This window comes from Malus sylvestris, chromosome 3, assembly GCF_916048215.2.
Source record: "Malus sylvestris chromosome 3, drMalSylv7.2, whole genome shotgun sequence".
Taxonomy (NCBI): domain Eukaryota; kingdom Viridiplantae; phylum Streptophyta; class Magnoliopsida; order Rosales; family Rosaceae; genus Malus; species Malus sylvestris.
Window position 1 is genome coordinate 2468003 of NC_062262.1, and position 22869 is coordinate 2490871.

Below are 22869 nucleotides of genomic sequence, written 5' to 3' on the forward strand. Positions count from 1 at the left end.
TCTTTTTCACTTCCCCTCGTCTCCTGCACAGTGCACATGAAGATTTGTCCAAGATTCCTGCTCACCCAAGAACATATTTTAGAATCCTTAAAAAAATCCACTACATGCAACTCCATTTTACAAGTCAAATTACTCATGTTATATGTACACAATAACCATCATCAAATTACATATATTTGTCCCTTAGCTAAGCTAGTAGTAGTAATACCGCATCACACACCAGAGATCTGTGGGCAAAAGAAAAGTAAAAAACTGGTCTCTTGAAAAAGAAACTACCAGCATTGCTTTATTTCTAGGCACCCCATTTCAAGCGTGTGAACTGCAAAATTTGACTAAACAAAGAAGAAAGTTTGCATCTCTATAAAATTGGTGATGTGGGTTTGCAGCCATTGAGCGGTTTGCAAGGGGGGAGAGATAGAGAGAGAAAGAGAGTACAGAGAGAAAGAGATAGGAGATAGATAGAGAGATGGGTAGTTATGTAGAGGATGGAGTTCCTCATGCAGCAAGGCAGCAATCAAATGTTGATGTAGTTGGTAAGTCCCTCTAAGCCAGGCGTAATTAATCTCTCTCTGTTTTATTAATCTCAACATGTTTATGCAAAACTGGAAAATGGCAACGATTAAAATCGACATGGAGTTGTGAATTTTTTCATGTTTTGATGTATGAATATGCATTTTATATGTAAAAAATCTATATGCAATTGCCAAAAATGTGTTCTTGAACAGATGTCAAAGAGAGAGAGGATTGAGAGCCATGAAAATTTAATCAGTCTAAAACATAAGATTCTACCTTTCGAATCTCTCTGTTTTATTAATCTCAACACGTTTATGCAGAACTGGTAATGTCAAAGCTGGATTAAGATTTGATAGAATTATGAACTTTCCAAGTTTTGATGAATTCTTCACTTTCTTGAAATGTTTCTTTAGTTTGAAGAAATGGGATTTATTTATATTTAGCAAATCTTCTAAGAACAAGCAGTTCTTGCAAATTTTAATCTGCAATGTTGCCAATTTTTTGTTGATGCATCAGATGATGAAGTGAATGACAACCCAATAGAGCAAGTGAGGCTAACAGTTCCAATAACCGATGACCCTTCACAGCCGACCTTGACGTTTCGAACATGGGTTCTTGGGATCATTTCATGCTCTGTTCTTGCTTTTGTCAACCAGTTTTTCGGGTACCGCCAGAATCAACTCTACGTTTCTTCAGTCTCTGCGCAAATTCTTGTCCTGCCTGCGGGGAAGCTGATGGCTGCTACCCTTCCGCAGAAACCAATCCGGTTCCCGTTTACAAATTGGTCTTTTTCGCTGAATCCGGGGCCTTTCAACTTGAAAGAACATGTGCTGATCACCATCTTCGCCAACTCTGGATCGAACAGCGTTTACGCTGTAGGCATCATCACAATTGTCATGGCTTTCTACCACAGAACATTGCACCCTGCAGCTGCCTTCTTGTTAGCACAAACCACTCAGGTAAATTTAGACACCAATTGCTAATTTGTGAGTTGTGACCACTGTTCTAAAATTCCCGCCTAACGCCGCCTAGACCCGCTTAGGCGCTAGGCGGCTGGCAGCTGGCCACCGCATGATTAATCTCTGAGCGTTTGAAAATTAAGAAAGGACGTCTAGGCCTACTTAGACCATCTCCAACCCTGGGCTAAAAACCATATTACCCCCCAAATTACTCCCCAAACACTCTCCAACCCATGCTAAAATTTTAGGCTAAATGCCAAATGCTATTTCTGGACCAAATACCCCAGCTTTCCCCGGGCTAAATGCGAAATGTTTATCGGAATTTAAAATTTTTTAGATTAAAATGTTCATAAAATTAATTTACAATAATCTACATATTTATTTATTTTTTAAAAAAATTGATTTAAGAAAAAAATTTAGGCTAATTTCATTCTTTAATAATTCCGGGCTAAAATTTTAGGGTAGAAGGGTTGGAGCAGAAAAGATGTTTCTGGGCTAAAAGCTAAATTTTCCGGGCTAAAAAATTTGGCTTTTAGCCCAAGGGTTGGAGATGGTCTTAGGCTCCCGCCTAATTCGTCCAGACCCTCTTAGGTCGCGACTCTCACTTAGACATAATATGGATAACTTCTATTTTGCATTATGATATAATACTTTATAATCTATATATTATTCTATCGTGCAATTTATATATCTTAATGCAATTATGAATTTTTTAAATATAAGCTGCCACATATTTATACGATATATAATAAATTTATAATTCTGCTTAGGCGCTTAGGCCCTAGCTCACCACCCGACTGGTGCCTAGCTTCTTTTAGAACCCAGGTTGTGACTACTGTTGTTTGATAAATGTGCAAGTTTTCGTGTTGTGAAATTCATGTGTTCGGAATGTGAAAACCGTCAGATGCTTGGGTATGGATGGGCTGGCATTTTCAGAAAATACCTTGTTGACTCTCCTTACATGTGGTGGCCTTCAAATCTTGTTCAAGTTTCTCTTTTCAGGTATTTTTATTGAATTTTTTTTCCACTTAAAACCGAATAGCATTTCTTCAATTTTCTGTAAATACAACAACAACAACAAAGCATTTTCCCACTAAGTGGCGTCGGCTAATTTTCTGTAAATAATGGAAGAATTTAATGATTTGAATGGCAGGGCATTGCACGAAAAGGAGAAGAGGCCGAAGGGAGGCCGGACTAGGCTGCAGTTCTTCTTCATGGTTTTCATCTGCAGCTTTGCTTACTACATTGTTCCGAGTTATCTTTTCCCCTCCATTTCCGCTTTCTCCTTCGTTTGCTGGATATGGAAGGACTCCATCACCGCTCAACAGATTGGTTCTGGCATGCATGGGCTTGGTATTGGCTCATTCGGCTTTGATTGGTCTACTGTTGCCGGTTTCTTAGGCAGCCCTTTAGCCACTCCTGGATTTGCGACCATTAACATCTTAATTGGTTTTATATTGATTGTTTACATTGTCACCCCCATTGCCTACTGGAACAACGCATATGAAGCTCAAAAGTTTCCAATCTTTACGTCACACACTTACGATTCCAGTGGCCAGCGCTATAACATTTCCAGAGTTCTAGATCAGAAAAATTTCGATATTAACATGGTAGGGTATAACGGTTACAGTAAACTCTATCTCAGCACCTTCTTTGCCTTCACTTATGGGCTGAGCTTTGCCACTCTGACGGCTACTATTTCGCACGTTGCTCTCTTCCATGGAAGGTAACTAAGCGGATTTTGACATCAGTTTTGAACTCAACTGAGCAAATATTTCTTTACATCTAAACTTGTACATTTTTTTTGTCATGTGACATGTATACATGAACAGAACGATCTGGAAGATGTGGAAAAAGACAACTAGTGCAGTGAAAGATCAAATCGGTGATGTCCATACCCGACTGATGAAGAAGAACTATGATTCAGTGCCTCAATGGTGGTTTCAAATCATCCTTGTTTCTATGGTTGCTCTTGCTGTCTTTACTTGTGAAGGTTTCGGAAAACAGCTCCAACTTCCATGGTGGGGAGTTTTAATGGCTTGCGGCATTGCCCTATTTTTCACATTACCTATTGGCATTATTCAAGCCACAACAAACCAGGTACGTCCATAACACACTCACACAAATCATTTGTATGCATCAAACAGAAGAAGAAAATGTTAATTATGAACGATATAATCAGAGTGCACCACATACCTTTGTTGCACATTTTCTTCGAAGCATGTCATATTAAGTTCTGATTTTTCATTTGATTATGTTTGTTCTGCAGCAACCGGGGCTTAATGTGATCACAGAGCTAATTATCGGGTACATTTATCCCGGGAGGCCTCTTGCTAATGTGGCTTTCAAGACCTATGGATATATCAGCATGTCACAGGCACTCATGTTTCTTAGTGACTTCAAATTAGGCCACTATATGAAGATCCCTCCTAAGTCCATGTTTTTGGTGCAGGTAATTTAATTACGTTTATCTCATTAACTAACGGTTGGTTTGATAACCATTTCAGTTTTCAGCTCTCAAACGGGCCCTAATTGTTCATATTTGTGACATAACTAATTACTTGTACCTATTTTTCCCCTTATCTGCTTCTTCAGTTGGTTGGAACGCTAGTAGCTTCAAGTGTCTACTTTGGCACATCCTGGTGGCTTCTCACAAGCATCGAGTACATCTGCGATCCATCAAAGCTGCCAGAGGGAAGTCCGTGGACATGCCCTGGTGACGATGTGTTCTACAATGCTTCGATCATATGGGGGGTCATAGGCCCACTCAGGATGTTCAGCAACAAAGGTGTCTACCCGGAAATGAACTGGTTCTTCCTCATTGGCTTGCTTGCACCCGTTCCGATTTGGTTCCTCTCCAAAAAGTTCCCCAACCAGAAGTGGATTAAGCTCATAAACATGCCGATCATTCTGGGGGCAACAGGCATGATGCCGCCTGCTAGGGCTGTGAACTATTTGACATGGCTTTCGGTTGGGATTTTCTTCAACTTCTACGTGTACCGAAAGTACAAGGGGTGGTGGGCTAGGCATAACTACATTCTATCTGCTGCTTTGGATGCTGGTGTGGCCTTCACAGCAGTTCTTCTGTATTTCACCCTTCAATCCAAGGATATAATGGGGCCCGGCTGGTGGGGTCTCGAAGCGGATGACCATTGTCCGCTGGCCTCGTGCCCCACGGCTCCAGGTGTAGTTGCCAAAGGCTGTCCAGTTCGCTAAGATATGATTCAGAAATCAAAACCCTAAACCCTAAATGTGTGACAATGTAATATTGCAAAACCATATGTAGGCCAGTTCTGCAGATTGGCGAAGAAAGATATGAATCTGTATAGTTATTTGAACAAATTTGGTTTTAGTTTTCATAATTTGAAATTAGTGAATGTATACGGGCTTTAATTCTGAAATAAGTAGCACATAACTGATAATTACTAGATAGTGTAACAACACAACATTATTAAGTATGAACCAACCAAATAATAGGCTAGCAACTCAAATGGTCAGTAGTATTCACGACTAAACTAGAGGTCTAGTATTCGGTTTCCTCTCTCCAGATCGGTACATGGGACATTTTATTATGCATAGTACTTAAGAAATATACATGCTGACGTCATTAATGCCAAGTTTACATTATGTCAAAACTTTTCCGGTCAGATGCATATAAGAATTTTTCAACATTACATTTGTTTTCCAAATTTAGATTTTTGTGTCTTTGACCAATACCTTCATTACAAATTAAGAGTTTAGGCTGAACCAGATTTTAGGCCTAAAAAATTGTTTTTTTTTTTAAAGAGCGTTGGTATTAGGACCACAATTTTTTCTCACCACTATCACTACTACAATACAAGCTATCACCGGCGGAGCTAAATCCGACAAGAAACCCAATTTCTGTCGGAAATTAAGCACAAATCCGACATTACACTAAATCCAACAAGAAACCCAATTTCTGTCGGAAATTAAGCACAAATCCGACATTAAACAATGTAATGTCGGATTGGCATAGCGACACTAATGCTAGCGTCACTAAAGGCTATCAGTGTCGCTTTGTGCGCTTAATCCGACACTACACAACGTCGGTTTAAAGCGACACTGACTCTAACGTCGGTTTAAAGCGACGTAAACTAATAAAATAAACTATATAAAATAGAAACTAGCGTCGGTTTATAGCGACGTAAGCTAATAAAATAAACTATATAACATAGAACCGTGTGTCGGTTCAGATAACATTTAAATAAATAAAATATTCAAATACAACTTCGATAGAAACAAAACAGAAAAATCCAAATATCAAAGTAAAAATCCTCCTAATGTAAAAATATCAAAGTAATCAAAAACAAAAAAAATACAAATACAACTTCGATGGAAACAAAACAGATCAAAATTGGAATGAAAATAGATTCATGTTCCATTAAAATCCAAACTAAAAACGTTAAATTCCTGCACTTCATCACCTAAATCTACCCAACCACCACCACACCAACCAACCAATTTACATAAATCCTCAATCTGAAACCCTAACAAACTAACCCCCGAACCCGTACAAAGTCCTGCCCTGCCTCTTGAGCGCATAGACGACGTCCATCGCCGTCACTGTCTTCCTCATGGCATGCTCGGTGTAAGTCACGGCGTCACAGATCACATTCTCCAAGAAGATTGATCCGCTTGACGTCGCCACGGCCAGCCAAACGGCGGATGGAGGGCTTTGTGATGCCCTGGATGTTGTCCCTCAGCACCTTTCTGTGCCTCTTGGCTCCTCCCTTGCCCAGCCCCTTGCCTGCATTGCCGCGTCCAATCATTGCTGCGGAAATGAAATTAGGGTTTGATTTGGGATCAGATATTTGAATTGAGAGAGCAAGTTACAGTGTCGGAGAGGTCAGGTGGAAGGGGTTTATATAGAGAGGTTTGGGAGCTTTGATACGTGGGTTGTGTTTCTTTACGTGAGATTTGGGGTGAACGCAAGGATCGTGGATTGGGCGCAATCGACGGTTAAGGGTTGCGATCCGTGCTGTGGATTTGGGTGATGGGTTTCTTTAAAATATTTAAAAAAATAATTTGTGTCGCTTTATAGAACCGACGCAAGCTTTAAAATATTTAAAAACAATAATTTGTGTCGCTTTAAAGCGACACCCATACTTTATGTCGCTTAAAAGCAACACTGTTTTTCTTAAAATATTTAAAAAAATAATTTGTGTCGTTTTATAGAACCGACGCAAGCTTTAAAATATTTAAAAACAATAATTTGTGTCGCTTTAAAATATTAAAATATATGTGCTTAAATCGACGTAGGAATTTTATGACGCTTAAAAGCGACAGTAAATCCGACGTCATGTTCAGTTAGTGTCGCAACTATCTTATGTGCCACTATATTATATTAAATCGACGCCACCTACTGACACTATAAGGCCCTTTTGTAGTAGTGTATCTCCGTTGGTCAGATCTCGAATAGAAGAAGTGACACCAATTGCACTAAGTGATTCTCTAACACTATAAAAGCTCGTCAACAAGATGATCAGTAAATGTACTTCAAATAATTTGATTCTTGGAAAATGAAAGGATCATGAATTCAAGCTAAGTGTGTGCACTGGAGAAACAAGCATACATAAAACTGGTGTGCCCCCCCCCCCCCTCTCCCCCTCCAAAACAAAAAAATCGATCCATTTCTTCTTGTTACAGTCATTCCACACTTTGATACATGCCCGCATTCCTCTTTTTTTTTTTTTTTTAATTCTTTTCCTTTATATTTTTGTTGCGTTTAACGAGTCATTTTTGTATACATGTCGCACATGCAAACAGATGAAGAAGTGAATGACTGCCCAATTGAGCAAGTTAGGCTAACGGTTCCAACCACGGACGACCCATCGGAGCCGACCATGACGTTTCGGACGTGGGTTCTCGGCCTACTATCATGCGTTATTCTTGCTTTCGTGAACCAATTTTTCGGGTACCGGCAAAACCATCTATACGTTTCTTCGGTCTCGGCCCAAATCGTAGTCCTCCCCCTAGGAAAGCTGATGGCGGCGGTCCTTCCTGCGACGGAGTTCCAAGTCCCATTTACAAAATGGTCGTTTTCTTTGAATCCGGGGCCTTTCAGTATGAAAGAACATGTTTTGATCACAATATTTGCAAACTCTGGATCAAACAGTGTTTATGCAGTTAACATTATCACAATTGTCAAGGCTTACTACCACAGAGATATTCACATCATGGCAGCCTTCTTGTTATCTCAAACCACTCAGGCAAGTTTTTGTACCACATTTTAATACCACATTTTGAATAAAAGTTAGTATAGGCAGGACCCGCTCGAAGAAAAACTTGAGACTAGACTTTTGGTACGTGGAGTGGCCCGTACACCCTAGTTAAAACATAATATGTGTTACAAAATCTGAATCATTGAGAAAAACTTACAACACAAGCTATGTTTTGCTCGGAAAACATGTATGTCATTCAAACTGACACGTGGCAAGGGAAGTAAGATACTCGCTTAGGGTTTTCTCCGAAATACCCATAGGCACTTAGCGTCAACACATATTTGACTATTGGGTTTGATCCAACGGACTCAATCATTATGTTTAAACCGTTAAGTCGAATTCAGTGGTCAAATATGTCAGTTGAAACCACATCAAGCATTACTTTTATGATTTTTTTTTTTTTTTTTCAGATGCTTGGATATGGATGGGCTGGATTATTCAGAAAATTTCTTGTTGACTCACCTTACATGTGGTGGCCTTCAAATCTTGTTCAAGTCTCTCTATTCAGGTACATATATGATCAGTAGCTCAAGCAGTTAAGAGTATCCAGACCTGTTTTCAAAGTTCTGTGTTCCATTCCCGCTCCTTGAATTAACTAAATCATAAAATGTGAATTAACGGCAGGGCATTGCATGAAAGGGAAAAGAGACCCAAAGGAGGCAGAACCAGGATGCAATTCTTCATCATTGTTTTCGTATGCAGCTTTGCGTACTACATTGTCCCAAGCTTATTCTTCCCTTCCCTAACAGCCCTCTCCTTCGTCTGTTGGATTTGGAAGGACTCCATCACTGCGCAACAGATTGGTTCCGGCCTCAAGGGCCTCGGAATTGGCTCGTTTGCCCTCGACTGGTCCACCATTGCCGCCTTCTTGGGCAGCCCTCTAGCCTACCCAGATGTTGCTGTGATCAACATGCTAATAGGCTTTGTTCTGACCTGTTACATCATTTTGCCTATTACGTATTGGACCAATACCTATGATGCTAATAAATTCCCGATCTTTTCCTCCCTCACATTTGATGTTGATGGCCAAAAGTACAACGTTTCGAAAATTCTCAATCAGAAAACTTTCGAGATCGATTTGCCCCAGTATAACGGTTACAGTAAACTCCACCTCAGTACCTTCTTCGCCCTCACCTATGGCTGGGGCTTTGCCACTCTTACATCTACTATTTCACATGTTGGATTCTATCATGGAAAAAGTAAGTTTTTCTCTTTTTCGACGTTAAAAGTTGGGATAGTTACTAGCATAACTCGCATGTTCTAATGCGGTAAAGAAATGTGATCTCCCTAACATTACCTTAACATCAGACGAAGAAGTTGAAACCTAACCTATCGCTCGTAATCTCCTATACACGAACTCTGCAATGTTTCTTAAGAACTCGTAAGTTTTTCCTTGCAATCTTCTTTTATGGGACATGGATCATGAAAATCAGAGAAATCTGGCATCTGTGGAGAAAGACGACCGGTGCAGTGAAAAATCAGCTCGGCGACGTCCACACAAGACTTATGAAGAGGAACTATGAACCAGTTCTCGATTCCGAAAATGATGACGAACCCCGTTGTCGTAGATAATAGAAGCTGATACAGCTAGAAACTCACCCAACAATGTCGGTGCTGCTCTCAGCCGTGGCAACCGAACGCGAAGCGGCCGAGTCCCCAGCAGACGGCGGCGCTACTTTCCCTTTTCCCTTGAAATTGGACCAAATCGTGCGGCAAAGTGAGAAAGCGGAGAGCGCCGAACCCCGGCGGCGCGATCAGAGTAATCGGAACTTGCTCCGAAGGCCGAGCTACAGTAGACCGGCCACCTGGGCCGCCATGACCAACCGATCACCACGCCAATCATCATGGCTAGCCATATCGGGACTGCGCAAAGCAATATATCGAGGGATTATCGAGGGTTTTACGAAGAACCCCATCAGATCGGACAACATTTCCTCCATCCTGCCTAAAACCGAGAATTTCCGATAAAGTATTACTTTCCCGAGAAAATGGGCGCTCAAGAAAACGGAATCACATCGGCGTTCGGTTATCCAATCCCTTTCTCTCTTTCCCTACTCTCTCTGTATCCGATTAGAATTGGGGAAAGACGGAAGAAAAATTCTAGAGAGAGAACGAGAGTTTCAGGCGGTCTCAGACGTTACGGTAACATGACGTGGCAAGATCGAGACCGTTGATGGAGGCTGAGCTGGGTGTGAGTTGTGTTTTCGTACGTGATTCTTTCGGCGTGTGGATTTTCTCGCATGCGGATTTATCGGGACGTTGGGACACGTGCGAAAGGGAGAGTGGGAGAGGGAGGGGGTTGAAGGCCCATGTGAAAATTAGAGAACTGGGGTGGTTCTGGGTTTGGGTTTGGATTTGGATTTGGGGAGCGATTCTGCATTTGGGATGGTTCTGGTTTTGGGTTGGGAAAAGATGTGAGCGGGGAAGAAGGGTGGGGGATAAGGGATGGGTCCCTTATATAAAAAAAAAAATTTTAATGATTTTATTTTTTAGTTTTTAATATTTTTTTTATTTTTTTAATAAAGAGTGGGTCTCGTCTCAAGCCACGTCACTATTTATCAGAAGAATTGACGGAATGTATGAAATTGTAACAAATTCGTAAGATGATGTACGTCATTGAAATGTTTTAAAGATGAAGTATGAAACTGTGATTGTCCTAATAGTTAAGATAATTTTATGTAATTTACCCTATTATTATAGTAGTAGCATTGACTATTTGGTGAGGGTGGGCTTTGGCGCAATAGAAACGTTAATTCTTTGTGATTGAAAGTTTGCTATTTGGTGAGGGTAGTAGCATTGACTAAAGGTCTGAAATCAATTGTTCTCCTACATGAATAATGCCAAGAAAGGCTGAACATAGGGTTGACTATACTATCTACGGGTCCTTATGACACAATCAATAATTCGATTCATTTTCAATTAGGCCTTGCTCTAGCCTCTTTGGGAGTTCTCCATGATAATTATTGTGATGAAACATCCACAATAATTAGCCTCGGTCATTTTATTTGTGAAAATTTATGTATAGCCAAAAAAAGATCACACCTAAAATAGGGACAAGTTATAATACAACTCCAAGGGTTGACTATACTATATTAAGATGATTTCTAACTGTACGATATACGATGAACATATATAATTCACGGATTTCCGAAATTCTCACAAAGAGGATCCAACGAGGATCCGGATTCTAAGTATACTATTCAAATTCATATTCATAAAATAGAACACTCACCTCAGACATCCTCTATCACTAAAAATATAAAATTCATGAATAAAACATTTGATTATTACAACTTTATAAGTGGGGTCCGAAAGTTGTAGATGAGATTAAAAGGGACAAGTTTAATTTAATTTATAATACATGGTAACTTTGGTAATGTATTTTGATGTCTGAGTGCAAGAAGATGAACATGCTATCTTGATCAATCGATTCAATTCACGCGTATTATGTTTTATGAATGTTTAAAAATTGTTGTCAGGGATGGCTCTGAGTCTAAGAAGCATGCATCAAGTGGGAAAAAATGAATTGCATCAAGAACATGGTGGAGTTTTATCACTTTTCCTTTATGCATTAATTTTTCAGATGAGAGTTGATGAACAAGCTAATACAATTTAATTATTGTTTAATGTCTCGATATGGTCCCTAGTTATAGTTATATAATTTTCAACTTGCTAGTAAGTGTATGAGGTCTTAAGTTTAATTCTCATAAATGTCGACTTCGATATTAAATTGTGCAGAGTTAGTCCAACACCACTCTTATATTATATGAAAATGAGACGTTTTAAAGTGACACAACTAGGGCTCATGGTCATGGGCCCTTGTTCTAAAGGTCTGAAATCAATTGTTGTCCTAGATGAATAATGCCAAGAAAGGGTGAACACTCCAAGGGTTGACTATACTATCTACATTTCGATCTCAATTTAACTTGTACTTGATTTAGGCCTTTTGCAAAGTCATGTATATGTGACTATCTAGTGTGAACAAGTGTGAATTTATTTCTTTTTACAATACGACATTTTATTTAGAGAATGCTATAGAGATTAAATTTGTAAATAAATTTTGAAAATTAAATGATATAGAAGTTGATGATTGAATTATTATTTAAGTTTTGATAAACATGCTCATTTCTATTAGTAACGCATTATTTAGTTTACAAATTAATCTACTTTAATTTGTAGAGAAAAGATTCAAATTCGTGTACAAAGCGGTGATCACAATGTTCTGATCAAATGCTCTGACAAACATTTTGCACTTGCAAACTATTAGTAACGCATTATTTAGTTTACAAATTAATCTACTTTAATTTGTAGAGAAAAGATTCAAATTCGTGTACAAAGCGGTGATCACAATGTTCTGATCAAATGCTCTGACAAACATTTTGCACTTGCAAACTATTTATTTCAATGGGAACAAATTCGTAACTTTTTTTTCTATGAACTATATTGAAAAACACAAAAATTTGAAGTTTGTCATAACCACATAATTTTAGACGTAAATACCTGGTTAGCATGAATTTATAACTCATCAACTCTCTTACATACGAATCTGTAAAATCATCATAGAGACAGGTCGAAGGCTTACTTTCAACAATACCGATATTGTTCCCAACTTGATAATTACCACTTGTACATCCATCAGTTATGAGGTTTTATCACAAAAGGCTTGGTATTAGTTGGAGTGAGGTTAGGATATTTAAACTTCTTTTCTCAAAGATACGGTCAACGTGTAATATGTCAACACATCCACTTACGTGGAACCCAGTTAGTGAGTCACACTTGAGAGATCCACATATCAACTACCATATGGAGCCAACGGGACTCACCCTACATGCAGGACCACAAGACCCACCATTATCGCGTGGGGCCAAGAGGATTCACCCATCACGTGGCAGTACAGTATGAGCCCACTCCATGACTATGATACCATGTAAAATTATCATAGAGAAGGGTATTGCCCACTTTCAACAACACCAATATTATCCCAAATTTGATAGTTACCACCTACACAATCCGTCATATGTAAGGTTTATCACAAAATGTTTCGATATTAGTTGAAATGAAGTTTAAGATATTTAAACTTCTTTTCTCAGAGATACGATCGTATATCCGACTTAATTAAATAATGTCATGAACAAACTCTTTCTCATTTGTTTTAATAAAGTTTTCTTGTATTTTCGAGTTGCATCAAGAAAAAAAAAATCCAAAATCATTCCCATATTCCCATCATCGGCAACAATCTTCAACTTTTGAATTGTTAGCAATTTCGAAAGAGATTGGGCACATGGACCGCAGACATCACTCGTTTTCTCACTTCTATAGAAGATCATATTTGTCATGCATGGATGACCAAGACCCATCGTATCGTAATCTCAATATATAAAACACAAAGATTCTTATTCCTTTTTACTCCTTTATTTTTTGGTTTATAATAAATATTAAATGACTTGGATGCTTTGTTTTTTTTTTCTTTGAGCCACAATTTTTTCTTTAAAAAAGATTAAAAAGGGACCAGAACCATGTTTTTAAGAGTTAGGAAAATTCATAGGCATTTCAACATTTTCCTGACTCCCATCATGTGATTCACTAACGTCATAAATCGAACCCAAAACATATTGTATGAAGTACAAAGTTAAAATTCATTCTTACTTACTAGGTTATCATGATTGTTGATTCACATGTTACTTTTGACTTTTTTGTTTATACCTTATAAAATAGGGGAACTTTAACGAAAAGCATCCGGTACTGTTCACTTTAACGAAAAACCACATTTTTACACTAAAAAGTCAATTCTGATACTATTCACTTTACCCTTTATTTTGTCCTTATCATTAAAACTCAAAGTTTTCAAGCCATTTTCATTAGTTTTCCTTATAAAATACCAACCCTCTTCTGTAGGGCTCAAATCCCCAAGTTTAACCTTGTTCTTTAGGATCTGATAATAAAAATTAATGTAGAGGTTTTCAAAGGGTTGAAAACGATGAATGAGGATCCTATCATTTTTGTGAAGATTATAGAGATTCTCAAATTATGTATGTTTATTGTACATCATACGGTTATAAATTATTTTAAATAATTTTATTTAAAATTAAATATGAACAGTAGTTGATAAAAATTAACCACACGATGTATGATGAATGGATACGATTTGAGAATCCTCAAAATCTTCACAAGAGGATCTCCGAGATCCTTACAAATAAGATCCTTATTCGAAAACGATTATTTTCAAATCCCTTTCCGTTATTAAATTTCCTCCTCTCTTTTCTTCAACTGTGTCATGAATATAATATAAAGGTTTTTAAAGGGTTGAAAACGTTTATTTTCAAATCCCTTTCCGTTATTTATTTTTCTCCTCTCCTGTCTTCAATTGTGTCGTGAAGATTTGTCTAGACAGTGAGGGATGGAGTTGACATTTTTGTCTCTTATTAGAGCATCTTCAATGGTCCAAAGCAGAGTTTCTTAAAACTTTCCATTTTGGCGCAGCAGAAGTTATCGTTTAAGGGAAGTTGCTGAGTATAGTCCGGCCAGATGTCGTTTCACTCCCTTTTTTTTTTTCTTTTTTTTTTTCCTTCTCTTCATTTTCCTCCTAATTGAATGATCACGGTTAAATCACGTCAATATCTTATATTAATTTTTTATAGCAAGAGAAATGTAAAATAAGAGAATGTGAGAGGAGGGGGATGCAAGGGGATGGAAAAAAGATGGGAGAGAATCCTAGTCATTTTTCCCCACCCATTGTTGCATGACAATAACAAAAGAGCACTAAAAATAGTCACAGTTTCACGCTTACGTACACTCGTACACTTAAAGATGCTTAATTCGTTTGTTTGTATCTGGTATTATGTACTTCTACGCTACTTATTACTACGGTTTAGTTGTATTCCTCTTCACTTATATGTGAGAGTTCTTAGGTTCGATTCTCGTTAGTGTAGTAATATTTATTCAAAAACCGAACTTCGCCGCTCGGCCCTCTAAGAGATCGACCTCTAGTAGGTTTGGCTTGGAGCCGTGATGCCACCGCTGCCTGTGGGGATTGGGACATCTTATTAAAGTCTATGGCGCCCGGCTGGGCATTAGTGAAGCTTTCTTCTACGAATTGGTTTAGCGCGAATAGGTAAGATGCTTGCTTCAAGCGGACCACTCCTCGCTCTTAGCCCTTCTCGGCTGATAGAATGTGAATTATCTAGTTTTGGTCCGAGCAGGCGCGAAGTCAAGGGCTTGCTTGAGGGCGTTAAGCTCCCACCCACTTCCATGAGATAGTCAAACAAATTATGTACTTCTACAAGTGAGGAATCACGTTGTTTAGTCAAATTTGGACGGTGTATTTGTTTTTTCTTTTGCTTACAACCAAATTTAGATGGTTGTGTACCGCAAAAACTGCGTTCAAAACTGAAACCAAATCATTGGTTTACTGAAAAATAAACTACGGTGTGGCTTTATTTCTACATTGCAAAGGTTGTATAAGGCATAAACTAAAGAAATTAAAAATAAATTAACAATAAAAGATCAAAAAGAAAGAAACAAATAGGATGTATACATAAATAAGGAGCGGATCTATAACATTATTTTTTTACACAATTTTTGACATAAGTGTTTGTGAGGCTCACTCCGAAATGTATTTTAATGATCTAACCCATTAATCTTTAAGATTTTTCCTCAAAGATCATGTCTACCAAAAATCACCAAAATCTAAAATCATATGACTCTTAGATAAGGGTTTAGGGTTTCTATGAGTTTAGGTTTTTTTATATAACCGTATTTGTTTATTTTCTTCACTACAAATGAATGTCTTAATGATTTTAGATTTATCTAATTTTTTACAAGAATGATTTATGAATAATGTTCTAAAAGATAGACAGTTTGAACTATTAAAATATATTAGAGAGTGAGTCTTATAAAAATTGTGTTAAAGGTTGTGTAAAAAACATATCATGGATCCGTCCCAATAAATAATGCAGAAAGATATTCTTATTTTATTTACGAAAATAGAAAATTGGCGTGGTATGTGAAGGATGGGGTCTAGCCAAGTTGCGGCGAGGGAAGGTTTCTTTCAATCCAAACCTTTAAATAATTAGTAATAAGTCCAAATGGCACCAAGGGGTAGGATATAATTCCACCTGCATCCAAATTGTGGGGATCTTCACATTTTTATCATTCATCGTGTATTGTATGGTCATAAATCATTTAACATTTTTATATTTAAAATTAAATACAAATAGTACCTAACGAAAACTGACCGCACGATATACGATGTGCTCGCTATTTTTCAAATTATAGCCCTTTTAATTTATCTTGTTGATGGTGACCATCATGGCAGATTGGTAAATATAAATCTGAATAGCTGTTACTTAATACTACGGTCTAATGACATTTTTCTTCACTAATAAATGACAAGTTTTAAATTCAAATCTCGTAAATGACGGGTTCAATAATAATAATAGTAATAATCTAATGACCAACCTTAACACTGAGCTAGGCTTGTTTGAAATTACTTTTATAGGAAATGCTTTGGTTAGAAGTGTTTTGTTGGAAGAATGCCGATTGCATGTAAAAAAATTTAAGTTCTGTATGTAGATACTCTTCGAAGTGCTTTCGAAAGAAAGTTTTAGGTGCTTTATTAGAAACCGTTTATACGACTCATAAGACCTTTTAAGTATTTTTGTAAAACGCAATTAACAACTTATTAAGTTGTCAGAGAACACTTTTAATCCGTTTACTTTTAAACATGTACTTGGTAAATACGCATCATTCATAAAATTTTCACTCCAGATCCTGAAAATTGGAAGTCAATATACTAAATACTTCTTTACTTTAATGAATACTATAAAACCAAGTTAAAGGTTTACCAAAAAAAAAACCAAGTTAAAGTTGTATATAGTGAATTAGTTTACTTTAATTTGCATAAAATAATTTATTTATACATTATTTGAAGCTAATGAATGTCACAGTGGTTAAAAAATGAAGTGGCATTATATTTAATGTCTTTTTAGATAAAGTATCACAGTCCGCCTTCCCTGCCCATGTGTGATGGAATCATGGGCAAGAAAGCTTCCACGTTTTAATATTCACACCTCACATTTCAATTCTCCAACCATAGTAACCCTAATTATTATTTGCCTACCGCTGCGGGGTGATTTAGTAATTAGGGATAAATTTCAGATATGTATTTCCCACAATACATTATAAATTTGATTCTTAGCACTAATAAATTATATGGGGATGGTCAGATGAGGCTCAAATAACTTTGTGAGTCTTTCTGATCCTTAAAAAAGAAAACTGTCATGACTAAATCACTGACCTTTTAAAACATTATTATTTGCCATCTTGCAAAACTATTGACTTACATCAGTTGACTTGGAAGTTATAACAGCTCTCAATTACCCCCAAGATTGAAGTCCATATCTACCACTCACTGTCAGCAGCACACAAGCCTCCTCCGCTGTCCACATACTATCTTATCTTTCACATGAATTATTTTTTGACGAAATCAGTAGTTTTCATTGCAGACAGATCCGAGATCCTGAAATTCATTTCCTTTTTACTCTTTCTCAAGGACAGGTTTTTTAGCGTGACAATTACATTATAACATGAGATTAGTATTCAGTGAAACTGTTGCATTACAACACAAATTGTAGAGACCATAAGTCACTGGGAGGTGAGACCTGATACAGGGGTGTGACGATATTTTTTTGTTTGCGGGCAGCCGGGTGAGACATGATCCCAATGTTTGTATTGAAAGTTTTTCTCAAGAGCAAATGGAGGATCGACCTCGAGATTTCTTCTAACATTGTATTACCAATTCACGTAACATAAAATAAGTGGACAATAACGTTAATATTTCACAAAAGTATAAGATTAACATAATATATATATATATATATATATATATATATATATATATATAACTAGTAACACTTACACTGAAAATTTGTTCTCTTTTGGGTTATAAGTAGTTTGTATTAATCTTTGGGGGGAAAGACAAGTTGTCCTTTTCTTCTTTTTCACTTCCCCTCGTCTCCTGCACAGTGCACATGAAGATTTGTCCAAGATTCCTGCTCACCCAAGAACATATTTTAGAATCCTTAAAAAAATCCACTACATGCAACTCCATTTTACAAGTCAAATTACTCATGTTATATGTACACAATAACCATCATCAAATTACATATATTTGTCCCTTAGCTAAGCTAGCAGTAGTACCACCGCATCACACACCAGAGATCTGTGGGCAAAAGAAAAGTAAAAAACTGGTTTTTTGAAAAAGAAACTACCAGCATTGCTTTATTTCTAGGCACCCCATTTCAAGCTTGTGAACTGCAAAATTTGACTAAACAAAGAAGAAAGTTTGCATCTCTATAAAATTGGTGATGTGGGTTTGCAGCCATTGAGGGGTTTGCAAGGGGGGAGAGTAGAGAGAGAAAGAGATAGGAGATAGAGAGAGAGATGGGTAGTTACGTAGAGGATGGAGTTCCTCATGAAGCAAGGCACCAATCAAATGTTGATGTAATTGGTAATTCCCTCTAAGCCAGTAGTAATTAATCTCTCTCTGTTTTATTAATCTCAACATGTTTTTGCAAAACTGGAAAATGGCAAAGATTAAAATAGACATGGAGTTGTGAATTTTTTCATGTTTTGATGTATGAATATGCATTTTATATGTAAAAAATCTATATGCAATTGCCAAAAATGTGTTCTTGAACAGATGTCAAAGAGAGAGAGGATTGAGAGCCATGAAAATTTAATCAGTCTAAAACACAAGATTCTACCTTTCGAATCTCTCTGTTTTATTAGTCTCAACATGTTTATGCAGAACTGGTAATGTCAAAGCTGGATTAAGATTTGATCGAATTATGAACTTTCCAAGTTTTGATGAATTCTTCACTTTCTTGAAATGTTTCTTTAGACCCTGCGTAAAATGGGGGTAAGGCTAGCCGACATTCACCTCTCCCAGACCCTGCGTAAAGCGGGAGCCTTGTGCACTGGGTACGACCTTTTTTTTTTTCTAAGAACAAGCAGTTCTTGCAAATTTTAATCTGCAATGTTGCCAATTTTTTGTTGATGCATCAGATGATGAAGTGAATGACAACCCAATAGAGCAAGTGAGGCTAACAGTTCCAATAACCGATGACCCTTCACAGCCGACCTTGACGTTTCGAACATGGGTTCTTGGGATCATTTCATGCTCTGTTCTTGCTTTTGTCAACCAGTTTTTCGGGTACCGCCAGAATCAACTATACGTTTCTTCAGTCTCTGCGCAAATTCTTGTCCTGCCTGTGGGGAAGCTGATGGCTGCTACCCTTCCGCAGAAACCAATCCGGTTCCCGTTTACAAATTGGTCTTTTTCGTTGAATCCGGGGCCTTTCAACTTGAAAGAACATGTGCTGATCACCATCTTCGCCAACTCTGGATCGAACAGCGTTTACGCTGTTAACATCATCACGATTGTCATGGCTTTCTACCACAGAAAATTGCATCCTGCAGCTGCCTTCTTGTTAGCACAAACCACTCAGGTAAATTTAGACACCAATTGCTAATTTGTGAGTTGTGACCACTGTTCTAAAAATCCCGTCTAGCGCACCTTAGGCCAGTTTTGGTGCTAGGCGACTGGTCATCGCATGATTAATCCGTAAGCATTTGAAAATTAAGAAAGTGCACCTAGGCTTACTTAGGTGCCTGCCTAGCTCGCCCTGATCCCGTCTAGGTCGCGACTCTCACTTAGATAGAAAATGGATAACTTTTATTTTGCATTATGTTATAATACTTTATAATCTATATGTTATTCTATTGTGCAATTTTGTATTTTTTAAGTATAAGTTGCCACTTATTTATAAGATATATAATAAATTTACTTAATTATGCCTAGACTCTAGCCCGTTGTTCGACTGGTGTAGAATTATCAGAGAGACAGGCCATACGGCCCACTTCCAATAACACCGATATTGTCCCCAACTTGGTAATTACCACCTGCACAATCCGTCAGGTGTAGACAACACTGATATTGTTCCCAACTTGATAATTACCACTTGCACAATCATGTCCCCAACTTGGTAATTACCACCTGCACAATCCGTCAGGTGTAGACAACATCGATATTGTCTCCAACTTGGTAATTACCACCGGTACAATCCGTCAGGTGTGAGGTTTAATCATAAAAAATCTCGGTATTAGTTAAAGTATGATTAGAATATTTAAACTATTACTTTTCCTTTTACTTGGTAGATGTGGAATTCAACACACCCCTCACATGGGACCTAATTAGTGGATCACATGTGAGAGATCGATTATGATATTTAAACTATTGTTTTTCCTTTTACTTTGTTGAAGTGGGATTCAACAATTGGTGCCTAGCTTCTTTTAGAAGCTAGGTTGCCACCACTGTTGTTTGATAAATGTGTAAGTTTTCGTGTCGTGAAATTCATGCGTTCGGAATGTGAAAACCTTCAGATGCTTGGGTATGGATGGGCTGGCATTTTCAGAAAATACCTTGTTGACTCTCCTTACATGTGGTGGCCTTCAAATCTTGTTCAAGTCTCTCTTTTCAGGTATTTTTATTGAATTTTTTTTCCACTTAAAACCGAATAGCATTTCTTCAAATTTTCTTTAAATAATGGAAGAATTTAATGATTTGAATGGCAGGGCATTGCACGAAAAGGAGAAGAGGCCGAAGGGAGGCCGGACTAGGCTGCAGTTCTTCTTCATGGTTTTCATCTGCAGCTTTGCTTACTACATTGTTCCGAGTTTTCTTTTCCCCTCCATTTCCGCCTTCTCCTTTGTTTGCTGGATATGGAAGGACTCCATCACCGCGCAACAGATTGGTTCCGGCATGCATGGGCTTGGCATTGGCTCATTCGGCTTTGATTGGTCTACTGTTGCCGGTTTCTTAGGCAGCCCTTTAGCCACTCCTGGATTTGCGACCATTAACATCTTAATTGGTTTTGTATTGATTGTTTACATTGTCACCCCCATTGCCTACTGGAACAACGCATACGAAGCTCAAAAGTTTCCAATCTTTACGTCACACACTTACGATTCCAGTGGCCAGAGCTATAACATTTCCAGAGTTCTAGATATTAACATGGTAGGGTATAACGGTTACAGTAAACTTTATCTCAGCACCTTCTTTGCCTTCACTTATGGGCTGAGCTTTGCCACTCTGACGGCTACTATTTCGCACGTTGCTCTCTTCCACGGAAGGTAATTAAGCGGATTTCAACACCAGTTTTAAACTCAACTGAGCAAATATTTCTTTACATCTGAACTTGTACATTATTTTTTTCATGTGACATGTATACATGAACAGAACGATCTGGAAGATGTGGAAAAAGACAACTAGTGCAGTGAAAGATCAAGTCGGTGACATCCATACCCGACTGATGAAGAAGAACTATGATTCAGTGCCTCAATGGTGGTTTCAAATCATCCTTGTTTCTATGGTTGCTCTTGCTGTCTTTACTTGTGAAGGTTTCGGAAAACAGCTCCAACTTCCATGGTGGGGAGTTTTAATGGCTTGCGGCATTGCCCTATTTTTCACATTACCTATTGGCATTATTCAAGCCACAACAAACCAGGTACGTCCATAACACACAGACAAATCATTTGTATGCATCAAAACAGAAGAAGAAAATGTTAATTATGAATGAAATAACCAGAGTGCACCACATACCTTTGTTGCACATTTTCTTCAAAGCGTGTCATATTAAATTCTGATTTCTCATTTGATTATGTTTGTTCTGCAGCAACCGGGGCTTAATGTGATCACAGAGCTAATTATCGGGTACATTTATCCCGGGAGGCCTCTTGCTAATGTGGCTTTCAAGACCTATGGATATATCAGCATGTCACAGGCACTCATGTTTCTTGGTGACTTCAAATTAGGCCACTATATGAAGATCCCTCCTAAGTCCATGTTTTTTGTGCAGGTAATTTAATTACGTTTATCTCATTAACTAACGGTTGGTTTGATAACCATTTCAGTTTTCAGCTCTCAAACGGGCCCTAATTGTTCATATTTGTGACATAACTAATTACTTGTACCTATTTTTCCCCTTATCTGCTTCTTCAGTTGGTTGGAACGCTAGTAGCTTCAAGTGTCTACTTTGGCACATCCTGGTGGCTTCTTACAAGCATCGAGTACATCTGCAATCCATCAAAGCTGCCAGAGGGAAGTCCGTGGACATGCCCTGGTGACGATGTGTTCTACAATGCTTCGATCATATGGGGGGTCATAGGCCCACTCAGGATGTTCAGCAACAAAGGTGTCTACCTGGAAATGAACTGGTTCTTCCTCATTGGCTTGCTTGCACCCGTTCCGATTTGGTTCCTCTCCAAAAAGTTCCCCAACCAGAAGTGGATTAAGCTCATAAACATGCCGATCATTCTGGGGGCAACAGGCATGATGCCGCCTGCTAGGGCTGTGAACTATTTGACATGGCTTTCGGTTGGGATTTTCTTCAACTTCTATGTGTACCGAAAGTACAAGGGGTGGTGGGCTAGGCATAACTACATTCTATCTGCTGCTTTGGATGCTGGTGTGGCCTACACAGGAGTTCTTCTGTATTTCACCCTTCAATCCAAGGATATAATGGGGCCCGGCTGGTGGGGTCTCGAAGCGGATGACCATTGTCCGCTGGCCTCGTGCCCCACGGCTCCAGGTGTAGTTGCCAAAGGCTGTCCGGTTCGCTAAGATATGATTCAGAAATCAAAACCCTAAACCCTTAATGTGTGACAATGTAATATTGCAAAACCATATGTTGGCCAGTTCTGCAGATTGGCGAAGAAAGATATGAATCTGTATAGTTATTTGAACAAATTTGGTTTTAGTTTTCATAATTTGAAATTAGTGAATGTATACGGGCTTTAATTCTGCATAAGTGATAAGCTCATATTTATATATATTTTACATCAAATTCACTTCTCTTTTCTTAGTTAGTTCCTTATATTTTTGAGCTATTTACTTTGTTTTTGTGTTTTGTGGGATTTGTCAAGCAAATAAAAGAAAAATAGCACAAGTAGGATTTTTAGTAACAAATTCGTCAAAACTGCATGTGCAGGTCAGCTGACTTTGGAAGCAAGTTTCGAACAGCTCAGAATGAATTAGAGAATGAACCTTATATTCTTAGAAAGTTACGGATGTCTATTTTCTAGAGCATTTCGCAGAT

At 38.1% G+C, this 22869-nt stretch overlaps 2 protein-coding genes and 1 pseudogene across 4 annotated transcripts; 2 read left to right on the top strand and 1 right to left on the bottom strand.

The window, feature by feature from the left end:
• On the top strand, window positions 1-22619 carry LOC126616318 (oligopeptide transporter 1-like). 3 transcript variants are annotated; one of them, XM_050284359.1, is made up of 7 exons: window positions 1-533; window positions 18779-19221; window positions 20156-20253; window positions 20348-20905; window positions 21012-21279; window positions 21448-21630; window positions 21774-22619. In XM_050284359.1, exons 1-7 carry the CDS (start codon window positions 467-469, stop codon window positions 22392-22394), a joined length of 2238 nt encoding a protein of 745 aa, XP_050140316.1. In that variant the 5' UTR covers window positions 1-466; the 3' UTR covers window positions 22395-22619. The 3 variants fall into 3 exon arrangements, with proteins under 3 accessions (XP_050140316.1, XP_050140315.1, XP_050140317.1); XM_050284358.1 differs by lacking the exons at window positions 18779-19221; window positions 20156-20253; window positions 20348-20905; ... (1 more) ...; window positions 21448-21630; window positions 21774-22619 and adding exons at window positions 1030-1472; window positions 2377-2474; window positions 2626-3198; ... (1 more) ...; window positions 3742-3924; window positions 4068-4853 and having other exon boundaries at window positions 24-533; XM_050284360.1 differs by lacking the exon at window positions 1-533 and adding an exon at window positions 17737-18221.
• On the bottom strand, window positions 5810-6296 carry LOC126616328 (histone H4-like; annotated as a pseudogene).
• On the top strand, window positions 7241-9286 carry LOC126614598 (oligopeptide transporter 1-like). Its single transcript, XM_050282245.1, has 4 exons — window positions 7241-7702; window positions 8125-8222; window positions 8339-8913; window positions 9150-9286. The coding sequence occupies exons 1-4, from the start codon at window positions 7241-7243 to the stop codon at window positions 9284-9286; spliced, it is 1272 nt and encodes a 423-aa protein (XP_050138202.1).
• Window positions 22620-22869: the final 250 nt, after the last annotated feature.